The 16,521-nt window shown below is 37.5% G+C and overlaps 1 protein-coding gene across 3 annotated transcripts in view; it reads right to left on the bottom strand.

Annotated features, from left to right (window-relative positions):
- The window catches only part of AP3B1 (adaptor related protein complex 3 beta 1 subunit), a 162,198-nt gene that overhangs the window by 90,627 nt on the left and 55,050 nt on the right, over nt 1-16,521 (bottom strand). For all 3 annotated transcript variants that reach the window (XM_003642955.6, XM_015277631.4, XM_015277632.4), the window contains exons 8-9: nt 3,936-4,097; nt 1,748-1,845 (exon numbers count right to left, since the gene is read on the bottom strand). In XM_003642955.6, the coding sequence (XP_003643003.2) occupies nt 1,748-1,845; nt 3,936-4,097 (260 nt within the window). The remainder of the gene's footprint in view (nt 1-1,747; nt 1,846-3,935; nt 4,098-16,521) is intronic.

Genomic DNA, 16,521 nt, shown 5'->3' with positions numbered 1-16,521 from the left:
AGTAAAAATTCACATGCATGTTTTTTAATCTAGTATTGAAATTCTTTTGTGATGCAAACATCAACCTAATAAAGAAATCATTCATTATCTCATTCAAAACTGTGTAATAGTCCTGCAGTAATTACAGTTGTTGCTTGCAAAAAGACAGGTAATAGTGCAGAAATATACAATATATTTTAAACTTAATTTTATGTAATTCTTATATGGGTACTTGGAAACAGTCAGTTTCATGTGACGAACTATGACAGGAAATTACTATGAAATGCTCTTCCAGGAATTGATATACCCTTCACAGAATCATAGAATGGCCTGGGTTGAAAAGGACCACATGATCATCTAGTTTCAACCCCCCTGCTATGGGCAGGGTCACCAACCACCAGACCAGGCTGCCCAGAGCCACATCCAGCCTGGCCTTGAATGCCTCCAGGGATGGGGCACCCACAACCTCCTTGGGTAACCTGTTCCAGTGTGTCACCACCCTCTGTGTGAAAAACTTCCTCCTAATATCTAACCTTAACCTCCCCTGTCTTAGTTTAAAACCATTCCTTCTTTTCCTATCACTATCAACCCATGTAAACAGTCATTCTCCCTCCTGTTTAACATTAATTTAAAGGCCACAGGCTATGGACAACCAACAAAAGCTTATTTCAAGGTTGCTCAACAGCAAGTGTTTCTCTCAGACTGGTGATGGAGAACAGCCAAGTCATTCAATATGAAAATTAGTACACTAAAGCCATTTTAGGTGCTGTTTGAGGAAAGCCGTGACTTCTCATTCGAGGAAATCTTAGTATAAATGAAGAGTAAACAACATGCAAAGGGAGAGGGAGGTGATTGTGCCCCTCTACTCAGCTCTTGTGAGGCCCCATCTGCTGTACTGCATCCAGGCCTGCGGCTCTGAGCACAGGAAGGACGTGGAGCTCTTGGAGTGGGTCCAGAGGAGGGTCACTAAGATGATCAGAGGGCTGGAGCACCTCTCCTATGAGGAGAGGTTGAGGGAACTGGGCTTGTTTAGCTTGGAGAAGAGAAGGCTCTGGGGAGATCTCACTGTGGCCTTCCAGTACTTGAAGGGAGCATATAAACAGGAGGGGGAATGACTGTTTACGAGGTATGTGGAACACGTAAAGACAGTACGTGGAAGATGGTAAAGTCAAACTTCTAGTTATACTGCATGAAATGAAACTGAGTGAAACTAGTTCTTTCAAAGCAGTCCAAGGAAGGAAACATAGAGGATTCAGCAGTACCAGAAAGTAATTTAACAAATATCTCTCAGTTTCTCTGTCAACAAGACATCAAAATACAGTGAAGAAAAAAAAATATGCCTCTGAAGTCTTTTTTGAGTGCCTAGCAAGACAGTAAAAAACTACAACACAATTACATTTCTAGTAACTTCCAGTAATTGGAAAAAAAACCCACAAAAAAACTAAGCTAATTAGTTAGTACTACCTTTCTTTGAATGTTCATTAGCCAGCCATGATTCTTCTCAGAAAGACAGTCATAATTAAGAATGAAACACTTAGGATAATGAATGATCACTGGAAGTGATACTGAAAATGATGGGGTTACATATAAAGATTCTCACTTACAAAGTAAAACATTAACATTTTACATGTCGATCTTAAAATAAAATAGTAGTAGCATAGGAGTTAAATATTTACACATAAAGCTATGACTGAACAGGTATGTATTAAAAACATATGTACCTAAAGCTTTCATAAAGGAGTACAGATGGCAATTTGACTTGACCTACCTATTACTACGGAGTAAACGCACTAATGATTTAGAAATAATACCAGCTTCGGATTTTGGTGCCAAATGCCAGTAAAGCTGTGCAACTGCCATTACCACCTAAAAAAAGAATGTTCAAAGCAGCATGTTAACTCAAAATTTTGACTCATACATACACATTATATTTGCTTCACACCTGCAGACCTACCAGGTATGCAAAGTGCATACCTACATTCTTTGAAATCAGCAAAGCAGACTGGGGGGAGAAACATGGGGAGAATGATATTTTTATTTCTAACAGTCAAAGCTAATAAGTACCTGTTATTCCTCCCAGTATTTATTAGATAGTATAATATAGAGAACAGAGGTAGAGGGACAAAGAGTAAGAAATGTAACTAATAATTCAAATGTAATTGTACTGATATCGTTGTTAATAACCCCACACTGCTAACATTAGATCTACTAATTAAAGAGGAAATACTGTGGGTTTGTTTTGATTCAGTTTTAAAAAAACTTCTGCAATTCTTATGCTTTTATTTTTATTAAATACAGGTTCAAGATTACTTGTTCTTTAGCTTCTACCAAACAACTTTCATTTCATTATTCTATCATGTAATTTATTAAATGGCAGATGCACTTACTACTGCTTACTAAAATCCAACTGAAAGTATGAATTATAGCAACAGGCCAAGTAGCAAGAAGTAGAAGACTGACATACAACCAACTTAAAACTGGTAATATATGATTTTAAAGTTTTCTCCTAATACCTTACACCAATTAATAATTCATGTCATAACCTTCCCTACAATACTGTCAAGGTTTCTTAATCTAAGCTAAGCAAATGATAGAAAGGAGAGTGAAAATAAATAATATTATGACAGTTGACTCAATATCTTAAATCCTAACATCTATTAGAGAAAAATTATTATTAATAAACAGTAAAAATTGATACAAATCTCAAAAGAGAAAATAAGCGAAACATTTTTAGCAGAATGCTACAGGGCTACTTTATTACTGAGAAAAATCTAAGGTCAAAGAGAAAGCAATTTATTTAATTGCTGGTAAATTCTGTTAACATTTAAAAAATGGTGTAATAGCAGCAATTCAAAGAATCAAGATTTCATTTGATAAATTGGATTTAAGCACCTCAATTAACTTTAATACAGTAAACTTCAAGATCACAAATCTTAGAATCAATACCATGCTTAACAAATACGAAGAAAGTGATTTATGGACTATGGAAGATAAGCAGCTCTTATGGAGTGTGTAAGAGAAGAAACTGAAACTATTCTCAATTCGTTTCAATGGCAAACATATCTAATACAGCTGTTCTTTGCGTGAGATGAGGAAATATCACATAGATTTTGAAGAGCGAAAGGCTGTGGTCTTATATAATTGTTACTGTAAAACTGCATTCAATTTGTTTCCAGAGTTCGCTGACAGATTACAAGTGGTTTTGAAAAGCGTTAGACATTACTTGGAGTCTAGAAATGTGATTCAGGGGAGAAAAAAACCCAATCACTTTAGCAGCTCAAGAACAGGATAGGAAATGACTTAATCGTGGTGCAGGGGTTTTGTTGTTGTTGTTTATTTGTTTGTTTTTTGTGATATCACTGGAACCAAAGTCTTCCAAAGCAATCTAGTCTTGAGTAATGAGACAAATTGAATTTAGAAATGAAGTTTAATATTGCAATGGTTCGCCACCAACCTATCTCCTTCTGGTCCTAAAAATTTACCTGCAAATTAAAACTTCTGGTATACAGGGGATTCTGTAATTGTGACACCACACCTACCCTGGAATCCTGGGAAAATACCAACTCTTAAGAATATGGCTGGGCATTACAAGGAATTAAGACATGTAACTGTCTACTCACAGGAAAGTATCATTTGATGAATCAGTAGCAACTACAGCTTTCCTTGTGAATCTGTATCACCACAACTTGAGCTCAAATTATCTCACATTTTCTCCAGTATTTTGCCTGTCATTAAAGTTGAGCATACACAACACTCCATTCAGGTATTTTACTTAAAAGTTAAGCTAATTCTAAAGAAGGAGTAACAGCTATTCTTTTCCTCTAGCAGTTAGTACATAGTATAACCACTGCTTGACTTAAAGAGGAGTAGATTTAAATTTTCAAACTTTCATGTTTTCTAGAAACATAGAGATTTAGTATTTTAACATTTTATCTAAAAAAAAAAAATTGTCATACAGCAGCATTTCGGCTCTGAAGCAAGGGCTTTGTATTTCGTAACAGCAGCCTGTGATCTGGGTCCATAGTGTAGGTCTTCTTAACTTTCCGATCCTTTTCTTTCTGTTCTTCATCAGATTCATAGAAATTGTTTTCGTTATATTCGTCTCCAACATCCTCATCCTACCAAAAGATAAAATGTGAAAAATATGCATGGAATATTTGAATCAACAAATTATAGCAGTTGAAGAAGTAATATACAACACCACAATTCTATACAGGAATTACATTAAAAAAAAAAAAAAAAGGAAGAAAAAAAAGAAAATAGCTATAGACTCTTCTATTCCAGTTTGCTCTATGTGATATATGCAACAACATGAAAAATAGTTTAAGAATATATGCAAAACTTCTTTACCAGTTGAACCACAAAATGAAATGCTTTCATTAGTTTTCTGTATTAGATTAGGTAATAACAGGAAGTGTTCTTGGAATGACCTAAAATTAAAACTTCTGAAGAAGATAAGTTCTTTAAAATTTACTTTTTGAAAATTGTAACACAAGTTCTATGTATTCCTCCTTTTCTAGCAATATATAAATTATTTACAAAAGCAGTAAATCTCAAAAGACAGGATAGCAATGAAGGAATTTCATGAGAAAAAAGGTTATATTCTCTAACTCCAATTTTCTCTGATGAAGTACAAATCCACGCGCTGTTTAAATTAAGTTTTGAGAAATCAGCACATCACTTAAAAAAAAGCAACAAAAAACCCACAAGGGGTAAGCATTTATAAAAGATTGTGATACTAGTACATTTAAACCTTTTTTTTTTCTTTAGATTAAAAAAATAATTCTGTTGTGGATCAAAAATTAGTGAAGAACAGATCTCAAGTATTTCATTATGCATATATTTAACACTAAAAGTTCTATAAACTTGAAGAACAGCAAGATGGATATCATCAAGATTAGATCAAAACAAAATGTCAGATCCAAGATTTACAATAAATTTAGACAATTTTGCACAGCCACACTACATGGAGCATACTCTGTCTCCCAGCACAGACCAGAGACAATGTGGATGATGCTCAAACTTCCCTAGCTCCCATCCAGTAACTTTGTACTCTGTGGCCTACAACAAACTACATATATAATACCAACTATGACATTGATCACCATGTACAACTAAGTACTTTCCACTTCAAAAACGAATGTTAGAATGGAAAGAGGAAATATTCCAATTAAACAAATTAATTTCTAATGTTCACAGGCTTTATTGTAAAGGTGGCAATGCACATTGAGATCTCCACTTGTAACTTTATGTTTTCATTTGTTACAGGATTATGAAGATAGTTCTTATTCTTATACTGCAATAGATTGAACTCTACTTGATCAAAGTTCAGGGCCTCTGTATCAAGACAAAACAACCTGGTTCTTTCTTCTGTTGATTTGTTTTTTGTTGTTTTTGTCCTGGTTTCAGCTGGGACAGTTATTTTCTGCACAGTGTCTGGTGTGATGCTTTGTTTTGGCTCAGAGAGAAAAACAACACTGATAACAAACTGATGTTTTAGCTGTTGCTCAGCAGTACTGCACAGAGCCAAGGACATTTCAGTTTTACAACTTCTCTTACTGCTCTGCCAGTTAGGGGCTGGGGACCACAAGGAGCTGGGAGGAGACAGAACCAGGGTAGCTGAGCTACGCTAGCCAAAGGGATATTTCATACTCTGTGACACCACATGAAAAAAACTATAACACTGAAAATGAGGGAAGTTGGGTAGGGGAAGCAGATGCTGCTTGAGTACTGGCTCAGCACTTGTCGGTGTGCAGTGAGCAATTATGCTGTGCATCACTTATTTTGTAAACATATATTCTATTATTATCACTTCCATGATATTATTATCACTTCCATGATCACTTTTCCTTTTCTGTCTCAGTAAATAGTTTATATTTCAACCTGCAAGTTCTACCTTGTTGTTTTTTTTCCCCCAGTTCTCTCCTGTATCCCACTGGGAGTGGGGAGTGAGTGGAGGACTGTGAGGTGCTGAGCTGCCTGCAGGGTTAAACCATAACATTGTTGTTGTTTGTTTAAGGTATTAAAATGGTTTTAATATAACTCATGGCATTAAATATGGAGCCATTGTGAAGACACAAACAGATCCTCTCAGAGTGTTCAAGTTGCCACACAGGAGATTTCATAAGGAGTTCATAATCGAAACAGAGAGATTATCACTGCCCACATAAAAAAACTGTGGAATCTCTGTTCTTGAATTCCTTCAATACTAAAATGAAAAGGCCCTGGGTAATCTAGTCTCTACAGAAGCAGGTCTTACTTTGTGCAGTGATCTTATCTAGCAAGACCTCTGTAGTTTTTTTACAATGCATTATATTACTACAACAGGACAGTCAATTTCTAGTGGCAGGTTGTTGAAGGAAGGAGGAATGGATGGTAGTGGTTGGTTTTATGGATGACCCTGATAGAAAACATTCTTCTGAAATGTAATTTCTACTAGAATGGTTGTTACCACTGAATAGTTGTAGCACAACTGGATTGAAAGCCATGACAGAAACTTACCCATATGAGCATCAAGAGAACTAGCAGGAAAGGCAGAATTCTCATGTCTAACATTACACATACTACATGGAATAGAAGAGGTTCAGAGGATGCCCAAATAACTAAGGAGTTGCAAAAACACAAACAAAGCTAGTACAATGATATGCTGTAATACAGGTGATCAATGCTATGAAAAAATCCTTAGAATAGACATCCACAGTATTCAACATTATGAAACTTTCCATAACTTTTCACAGCTAGAGGCTGCTGAAACCATTTAGATTTACATGCATCTTCACTCCCCTAATTTTTTTTGTCACTCTTTGTCACCAGAATAGCAAGCTAAAAGAGCTAGCATCGCTGTGGCTATTTATTTATTTATATTACAAAAGCTAGCTTATAGCAGAATCATTCAATCATAGAATAATAGAATGGTTTGGGTTGGAAGGGACCTTAATAAACATCCAATTCACAATCCCCCTGCCACAGGCAGGGTCGCCACCCATCAGATCACAGTCCCATCCAACATGGCCTTGGACACTTCCAGGAACAGGGAATCCACAGCTTCTCTGGGCAGCCTGTTCCATCATATCATCAATGTCTGAGTAAATAATTTCTTCCTAATAACTAACCTAAAACTCCCCTCTTTAAGGTTAAAAATCATTCTCCCTTGTCCTGTCACTATCAGACCATGTGAAAAGACAATCTTGATCTCTCGCCTGCTTATAAGCTCCCTTTTATGTACTGGAAGATTCCAGTGAGGTCTCTTCAGAGCCTTCTCTTCAGGCTGAACAAGCCAAACCACATGAGCCTGTACTTGAAAGGAGGGGTGCTCCAGCCTTTTGAAAATCTTCATGGCCCTTCTTTGGACCTACTCCAACAGCTCTGTGTTCTTCTTGTTCTGGGGACCCCAGATCTGGACACAGAACTCCAGATGGGGCGTCACAAGGACATAGTACAAGGGGACAATCACCTCCTACTCCCTGCTAGCCATCCCTCTTTAGATGCAGCTTGGGATACTGTTGGACTTCTGGGCAAAAAGTTCGCACTTCTGTCTCATGTCAAGATTTTCAGCCACTAGAGCCCAACTATAATTGTTCTGCCCAGCTTTCTCTCATGGCTTTATCAAAGTCTGTTTAAAACATGTGAGTCCAGCCTTTTGGCATGCCCAGGCTGCACTTACTGAAGATAAATTGTCTTGGGCCAATGTTTTGGTTGTTAAGAGCAATGGATGCATACCTGCGGCCAGTCTGCTAAAAGGGGCAGAGCTGCTGCCACAGTGGCATGGGGAAGGGCATGGGTCCTGGGCCAAATGCAGCCTGTGGGATGGAGACACCTGATATAGTACTATCCAACTGTACACAGTTATTAAACTCCAGTTATTTTTTGAGGATTATTTAAGTAATGTATCCAATTGCTCATTTTTTAAAAACGATTACTTTTGAGACAAATCCTTTTAATTCTTGCTGGAGGTAGAAGAGAAATCAAAAGCGAGTAGAAGAATTACTAGAAATGAAGATAAAGGCTTACCTATTATCTCTTCAGCAAACTAGGCTAGGGTAACTTTGAAACTTGTCTTTATGCATTCATCATGACCACAGATAGTGAAAAACCCTATAAAAATGGGCGTGGAAAGTGATAACTTATAGTTTTCATTTCATTTTATTAAAATTTGAAAGGACACTGAAAATAAATTTTCCTTTACACTTCTTCTCATTTTAATAGGTGATGTCAACAGTGCCTTCAATGTTTTGCAGAAGACCAAGCAAGCATTTAGCCACTATATTTCTTATGCAAAAGTAATGGAGGTGATTTAGTTTGTTTACTTCTCTGCCTATACATCTTTGTGATAGACATCCTTCTAAATTAAAAATTAAAGATGCTCAATCAATAGTACTGGTGACTGAATTCCTCCCTTTCTCTACAGGACAAAGCAGCTTCAAAGCACAATTCCTGATCTTGATGCATCTCACCATACTGAAGAAACCAAGCTTCCTTTAATTGGAGGATAATCCAGTCTTCACTGATTCAGCCTTCAGTATCCCTGCCTCTCCTGCTAACAGGCACACACATCAGTGCTATTGAACTCAACAGTAATACATAGTTGGAAAGAGTACTTAACTCATTAATCACTGCTGTAAAGAAAGAGCTTGAGATCTTGCATTTCCAACCTTTGTAAATAATTTTGTTGGTTCGAAATAGGGTACCTTTTATGAAAACATTTTTAATTTAAATCTTTTCAGAATGTTTATATCTTATCACTTTTTTCATATCCTCACAGGAGCATTAACGTGGTCTTTAGTTACTCAGAATTCATCTTTTTTCAAATTTGTTGAAATATGAAGTAATTATGTTCCAGACAGAAGATGATGATGCCACATAGGGAAATAAGTTTAATGAAGTGTAATTCATTAACATAAAGTTGAAGTCTAAATTAGTCAGAATTTGTAATCACACAAGGACCTTATTAAAACAAAGAGAATAATACTGCAAGATTTTCACATTACCATGAAAATGAAAGAAAAGCATTACCTAAAGGAGCCAGGAGACTGAAAGACAGACACCTGCAGGCTTCTTGTGTGTAAGAACTGCTGTTTCAAATTCTATTAATTATCCCAGTCATGGACAGCTCTTACAAGCATATGTGAAAACATTCAGTCACTAGCAACTCCTTAAGCCTCAACCTGAACTGCTGACTATACTTACTGTCAGAAGGAGGGAATTTTTTTTTTTTTAAGTGTGCATTTACCTGAGTAATAAGATTTTTTTATGTGTTGGTTTTTATCTGACGTAAACAAAGTTAGATTTATAATTTCTGCAGTACCAGACAAACTTCATTTTTTGATAGCACTGCCTACCTGCATTAAGTAGTTTGCGATCTGTACAGAAAACAAAACAAAAACAAAACAAAACAACAAACAAAACAACAACAACAAAAAACAACAAAATCGAACTCTCCAAAGGAACCCTTCTGGTTTTTATCATTCAAAGCAGAGCCATACCCACTAACTGCTTGGCATAAGCACTGGAAGAGTTATAACATAAAGGAAGGGGAAAATAATTCAACCAGAAATATTTCATGGAATCATAGAATGTCTTAGGTTAGAAAGGATATCAAAGACAATCTAGTTCCAAACCCCAGTAGGTTCTCGTGTGCCCATTTTTCAAGCTTATCCACGTCTCTCTGGATAGCATGCCTTCCTTCTACCTTACTGACTGCACCTCTCAGTTTAGTGTCATCAGCAAACTTGCTGAGGGTACATTCAATCCCAAAGTCTCAATCAATGATAAAGATGTTGAAGTGCAGTGGTTCCATGAGGGACATCACTTGTGACAGTCCTCCACCTGTGCATAGAACCACTGGCAACAACCCTGTGGCTGCAACCATCTGGCCAATTCTTTATCCTCTCAATAGTCCAGCTTTCAAATCTCTCTCTCTCCAATTTAGAGATAAAGATGTGGTGCAAGTCTATGTCAAAAGCCTTGCACAAGTCCAGGTAGAGTTGCCTTTCCTTGGTCTACCAATGCTATCAAATCCATCATAGAAGTCTCCACTTTGACAGTGCTGGAATGGTAGGAAAATGCTGGTGGGACTATCCCTTCAATACGTTGTGCAAGAAGTACACAAGGAGAATTGGCAAAGACTGTTGTCTCCAAAGGAAACTTACAGTGCAATTTCTGAACTTTGCACAAATGGAAGAAATGGGACACCTATTTATTTTCCTCTGAAGTGGCACAGAGCTAGTAGCTTCATGGTGGCAAGTACAAGAGAAGCTTCTCTGTACTGCAGTATAACAATAAGGAAAAGCCTTGCTCTAAGGCAAAAGCATCCGTGCTCAGCAGCAGTACTACTGGTATATAAGATTACAAAGAGCAATCAGAACAGCATGCCTCTTATACTATGTCTGAAGTCTAAGGGTTTTTCCAAGCAGGAAAAGAAGTATAGTGGACAAAAGCATTGATAATACCCTAATTGCTGTCAGCACAAAACTGAAAATAAGACTCCTCCCTCTTAAAGATGCTTTATCGAACGTCATTCAATCAAAATTGAACTTTCCACAAATAATTTCCGACATCCTTATTTTCCAACCCTCAGCATCAATATTGCACCTGCATTCAGCTGTGGCAAGATGCTTCTTCACACTTGCAAGAAGAAGTGCCAGATATTGATAGCACTCAAATTTTACTTCCCCAGATTTTTGATTTGACCTCAAACTGAAGACATATGTACTAGTAGCAGTATCAGGACAAACAAACAAAACAAACAAAACAAACAAACAAACAAAAAACCTACGCAACTACGACATGATTCCTCTATTCTTTTCAATAAGAAGGTTGTCTGTGTCCAGGTAGCCCTGAATCCCAGGTCTCTAAGTTTGCCGTGCATCTTCCTTGCTTCACAAAGGATCCTGTACTCTTACCATTTCATGGTCACTGCAGCTAAGGTTGCCTTTCACCTTCAAATTTAAAACAAGCCCCTTCTTTTTGTGACAGTGAGGTCCAGCACAGCTCCTCTCCTCATTAGCTCCTCTGTCTCTTGGAGAAGTTATAAAAACATTCTAGGAATCTTCCCGAATGCTTACACCCTGCTTTGCTGTTCATTCAGGAGAAACCCAGCTGGTTTAAGTCCCCCATGAGGATAAGGGCTTCTGAACACAAAACCGCTCCTGTTTATAGACGACTACTCTCTATAAAGAGGAACATCTATAGATGTCTATCTATAGGAACCTATATAATTCCTATATTTTCCTATCTATAGGAACTGTCTATAGAGGACATCTGCTTGATTCTCCTAGTCAAGTCTGTAGCAGACTCTCATCATACAACACTAAGAGAAAACTGAAGAGTTAAGGAGTAGATTCGAGTGTTCCTGTGTTTTCTCTTGTCCTTTCAACCACTTTAGATGCAGTTTCACAGTTGACTTGAGACCAATCATGTCATTAAAAGACTCTTTCTTTCTAAAAGCATGTTTTACTTTCACAAGGACCAATAGAATGATCTGGCTCACGAAGTGATCACAGGAACATTAGAAGGCTGAATTTTCAAAAAATGGGTAAAAAGAGAAGAACAGAAAAGAGGCTTTCCTTTTTAGTGGCAGTCTTTAGCTACACTGAATAAAGTAAACTTGAAGTTTGTAGGAGCACATCATTTAATTGTGCAGTTAATAGCTTTTCTAAATTTACAACACTATAAAGCTCAGAACCCTGGGAGAATGAAGCATTCCAGGCTGGGTATTGCAAATGGACTCTTGTGCACTTCACATCTTCTGTGATTTGTTCAATCCAGAAGCAAAGTGAATATTTTAGTGCCAGAGAACACGTATAATTCTTTTTTACATTATTCCAGACACATAGTTAGGGGACATCTTCATAAAGTATTAACACCTTATATGAAGAAATTGCTAGATAACAAGTTCCATTAGCATGTTGTTAAAGTCACTAAGTAAATGAGATAACATTTAACTGAGATCTTGCTTGAAATTGCATTCAGTATGGCATTAAAGTTGAGAATGTGCCTTCCACTTAGAGTAAAGCACATTACACAAATGCTGCAATTACTTCTAAATAGAGGTTCACACATCCACAAATTCAGAATTAAAGTAAAACTCTGAAATCGGAAAAAAGTCAGAGGCATGAACAAATACAGTCTGCTCATTCAAAAGCCATTTACCTATCTAAATCCTTCCGTATGATTAAAAGATGGGGCTTATAACACCAAGATAGATCTGGTTTTGATCTATCAGCACAAAATCAAAGTTCCCCTCAAACAGTTCAAAAAGCCAAGGAGATGAACTATCAAAACCTTCAAATTGATTTCTTTCTGACGGATGAACAGACCTAAGCCAACCACACTAGTTAATAATCAAATGCTTCCAGAAGTATCTGTTAGTGTGAAGTGGATAGATAACTGTACCAGAATAGGTAAAGTTTGACATGTGCTTCCTTGCACAGAATGATATATGTGGATTTTTGAAGTTTACTTACCTAAAGAGACAATCATGCTTTCAGCTAACAAACACTGAAGTGAGTATTAATGGAAACCATAGTTGTGACAAGCTGAACAAGCATGTGGGTCACATCGCCAATTATTTTTCTGTAAATGCTGTTAACTTAATATTGGACTAATAAAGTCAGACGATGTTGAGAACCAATTTAATTTTTCAAATACAAACATGTCAGGAAACGATACACCCTTAAAAAGGGTTTACATTCTAAGTGTCATTGAAATTTCTTGTCACATTTCCTGTAACTCAGTGACCAATACAGTCTCAGTGAGCTTTTAATGCAAAGAAACAATGTTGTACCACAAAATGGCAGATGGAAAACCATGATCTATGCATCTCACTCTGAAACTAATGCCTCTTATTTATTTCCTTGGAAACTACAAAGCTACAACAGATACAAAGAGCACAATAACACTGTGGTAGAGCAAATTCTCAGCTAGAAAATGCTACTTCTCAACACAGTCATGACCATTAGCTTGCAATTTCACGAGCAATGAACAAGAGCCTGCATGCCATGCTCACAACAATCTGCCATCAGTAGAGGTAACCCACCACTGCTGTCGCCACTGCTGAAATGCACCACCCTACGCCTCACTGCACTCACATCCACTTTTCTGGACTTTGTAAACACTTAGCAAGCGTCAATGAATGTCAGTGTGTGCCATTTTTCCTGCATGGAGGAATTCAGTAACACACCTTTGCTTCATACTCACATGCCATTCTGTCAGACTGCTTCTCTGCTGCCATCTGTGGCAGAGCAACAAAATTTAATGGGATACTGGTGGGAAGGTTCCACTGCTACTGGGATACCACCAACATTCGCCTCTTACTATGTCAGCCCATGACATCAATGAGCAGTCCTCAAAAATATGTACCAAGAAAAAAAAAAAAAGAGGAAAATCAGTTATTAAATTTTTTTTCCCCTTCCTTTACTTTCTTGCCTTCATTTTATTCACAGCTGTAGGCACTGTTTCCTGTTTCCAGGGCATCGACCAAGACATCCAGTTCGCATGAAGTACCGCACTCAGAGATAATCTTTTTCCCATAACCTTACCTACACACACAAACACAAGTTCTGATGTGTTTTTGAGTCCTGCTAATCTAATCCCTTTGCTAAAAAGGTTTCAAGTTTTCTTCTATTACTATTGCACTATAACAGAACTTTAAATCATCTCAAGTTTATTATCATCCAGGTGATCACATGGCAGTTATGTATCACCACCAAGAAATAAATGCATAAGCGTGGGACAGTCAAAAGCTGCAAAAATAAGATTCAAAGTATGTAAGACCAACAGTAGCCTTTTCCTTCAAAATACTGGCTTTAATCTCAATTCAGTTCCAAGAAACAAACAAGCCATTGAACAAAATCTTCCACTATTTTTTGGTATTCTGCATTTAATAGCAGAATTTACTGACCATGTTGACCATACTGTAAACAGCTATTCTAGAGCAACTTGGAAAAATTACTCTGTAAAATGATCCATCTTGCAAGGCAGCTCCTCTTGTAGCAATAACTTCAGGAGCTACATTTCACATCCACAAAAACATTTTATTTTCACATTTCATTAGAAAAGCTAAATCTTGTGGATAAAGAACCCACAGTAAAACTCCACTAGTTTTGGGGGGAAGGGATTTTGTACACATTTTAAAAAAAGGTTTTTTTTATTTAAGAAACTTTTGATTTGTAAGTAAGTGGAGTTCAATACTTAAGGTACTCCAAGGTATTAAAATACATACTCAGACTTGAGCATCAGACTGTGCCAAGTGGAATTAAGGTATTTTCAGTCACAAGACTGTTCTTAGCATAACTTCTAACAAACAGAAGAGTTACATAATAAATGATAAAGAAATCAAGCTTCACTTCTAGTTTACTAAATTTTTTCCTCTCATGCACATTCTCCTAGATCTTTTCCTCTCATATGTATTCCAAGATTATACATCTACACATTCTCATTTATAAAATACCCTGCATTATCCCACTGCATGTACATTTTTATTTCATTGCATAAAGAAGAAAAACAACACAATTTCCCATATATCTACATATGCAAACTCATTTCTCACATGATAGACTTCAAAGACACCCCTGTCTTACTGGGGGTTTGAAAAATTTGCTTAAACAATCATATACGTTTGAAAACAAATTCAAAAATATAACGAATTAAAATTGATGAAAAACTAAGTCACAAAATGTTATTTTCATAGAATCAAAAATCATAGAATTGTTTGAGCTGAAAGGGACCCTTACAGGTCATTTAGTGCCAACTCCCCTGCAGTGAGCACTTACAGCTAGATTAGGTTGCTCAGAGCCTGGTCCAGTCTGACCCTGAATGTCTTCAAAGACAGGAGATCCACCACAACTCTGGGCAACCTGCTCCAGTGCTTCGCTACCTTTATCATAAAAGACTTCTTCCTTATATCCAATCTAAATCTCCCATTTCAGTTGGAAACCATTTCCCCCCCATCCTATCACAACAGTCCCTGTTAAAGAGTCTCTCCCCTTCCTTCTTATAGCCCTGTTTCAGATGCTGAAGAGCCCCACCTCACTCCAACCTGTGCTTGTGGTCAAATAAGTTCCATGGTGAAGCCATGCTGGTTGTCCTGTATCACCTTCCTCACTTCCATGTACCTTAACATAGTGTCCAGCATGATCTGTTTCACGATCTACCCCAGCACAGAGATGCGGCTAATATCATACTAATTTCAATAGCACATGGAAGATACACAATAGTGAGAAGACAAAGAAATACTGATTTGCAAAACAAATGATAGGCTAAAAAACTTCAGAGTATACTGCCTTAGTTTTCACTGGCAATTGCTCTTCTCACATCTCTGCAGTTCCTTTATCTCAAGGCAGAGTCTGGGTGTATGAAGTCCTTTACCTCATAAGAGAACATTAGGTATGCACTCATCTGAGGAATCTGCAAAAATACATCTGAGGATCCTGAGGGAACTGTTAGATGCAGCTGCCAAACCACACTCCGTCATATTTCAAAACTCATGGAAGTCAAGTGAAGCCCCCCATGGCTAGAGAAAAGAGAATAGCATACCCATTTTTAAAAGGGTAATAAGGAGAACTCTAGGTACTATTAAACAGTCAGACCCCACGAGGAGTTCTGTAAGATTATGGAAAAGGTTCTCCTAGAAGTTATGTTGAAGCATATGGGAGACATGGAGGTTATTAGAGACACCTGGGAAGAATAATGCCTGACTTATCTGGTGGCCTTCTACAATGAAGTGACTGCATTGGAAAGGAAATTGATATCATCTACCTGGAATTCTGTAAGGTCCCTGCTATGGCCTCCCACAGCATTCTGTCTCAATATTGGAAAGATATGAATTTGATAGATGACGGGCTATTAAAAGAAAAGGAAACAGGATGGATGGCAGCAATCAGAGTCACAATCACTGGGTCAATATCCAAATGGAATCCAGTAGTGAGTAGTGATCTTCAAGAGGATTGCTATTGGACCAACACTATTTAGTATCTACATAAACGTTGAAGATAGAGCGATTGATTACACCCTCAGCAAGCAAAGACGCCAACTTGAGTGGTGCAGTTCATACACTTGTGGGACAAGTGTACACACAGGGACTGTGACAAGTTTCAGAACTGGACACATGAAACTCATGAAGTTCAACAAAGCCAAAAGCAATGTCCTGCAACAAAGGAAGACTAAGGAGAATCTCTAGTTAGATGTGGGGGGAAACACAGTAATGAAGGAGAAAAAAAGGCTAAGGTACTTAATGCCTTCTTTCCCTCAGTCTTTACCAGTAAGATCAATCGTTCTTTGGTACCCAGTACCCTCCTTGAGCTGGAAGATAGGGATAGGGAGCACAAAGTGGCCCTTGTAATCTAAGAGCAAATGGTTACCAACCTGCCACAGCACTTAGATGCACAGAATTTTATGGGGCCAGATGGGATACACTCAAGGGTACTGACAAAGCCAGCTGACACGCTCATCGAGTCACTTTAGATAATGTTAGCAGTCCTGGCTATTCTGGAAGATCTCAGTTGACTGGAGGTTAGCAAATTTGACATCCATCCGCAAGAAGGA

Source organism: Gallus gallus, chromosome Z (genome assembly GCF_016699485.2).
Source record: "Gallus gallus isolate bGalGal1 chromosome Z, bGalGal1.mat.broiler.GRCg7b, whole genome shotgun sequence".
In the NCBI taxonomy this organism is placed as follows: Eukaryota; Metazoa; Chordata; class Aves; order Galliformes; family Phasianidae; genus Gallus; species Gallus gallus.
Note: the sequence above shows the minus strand (reverse complement) of the source record. Positions and strands in the feature narration are given on the sequence as shown.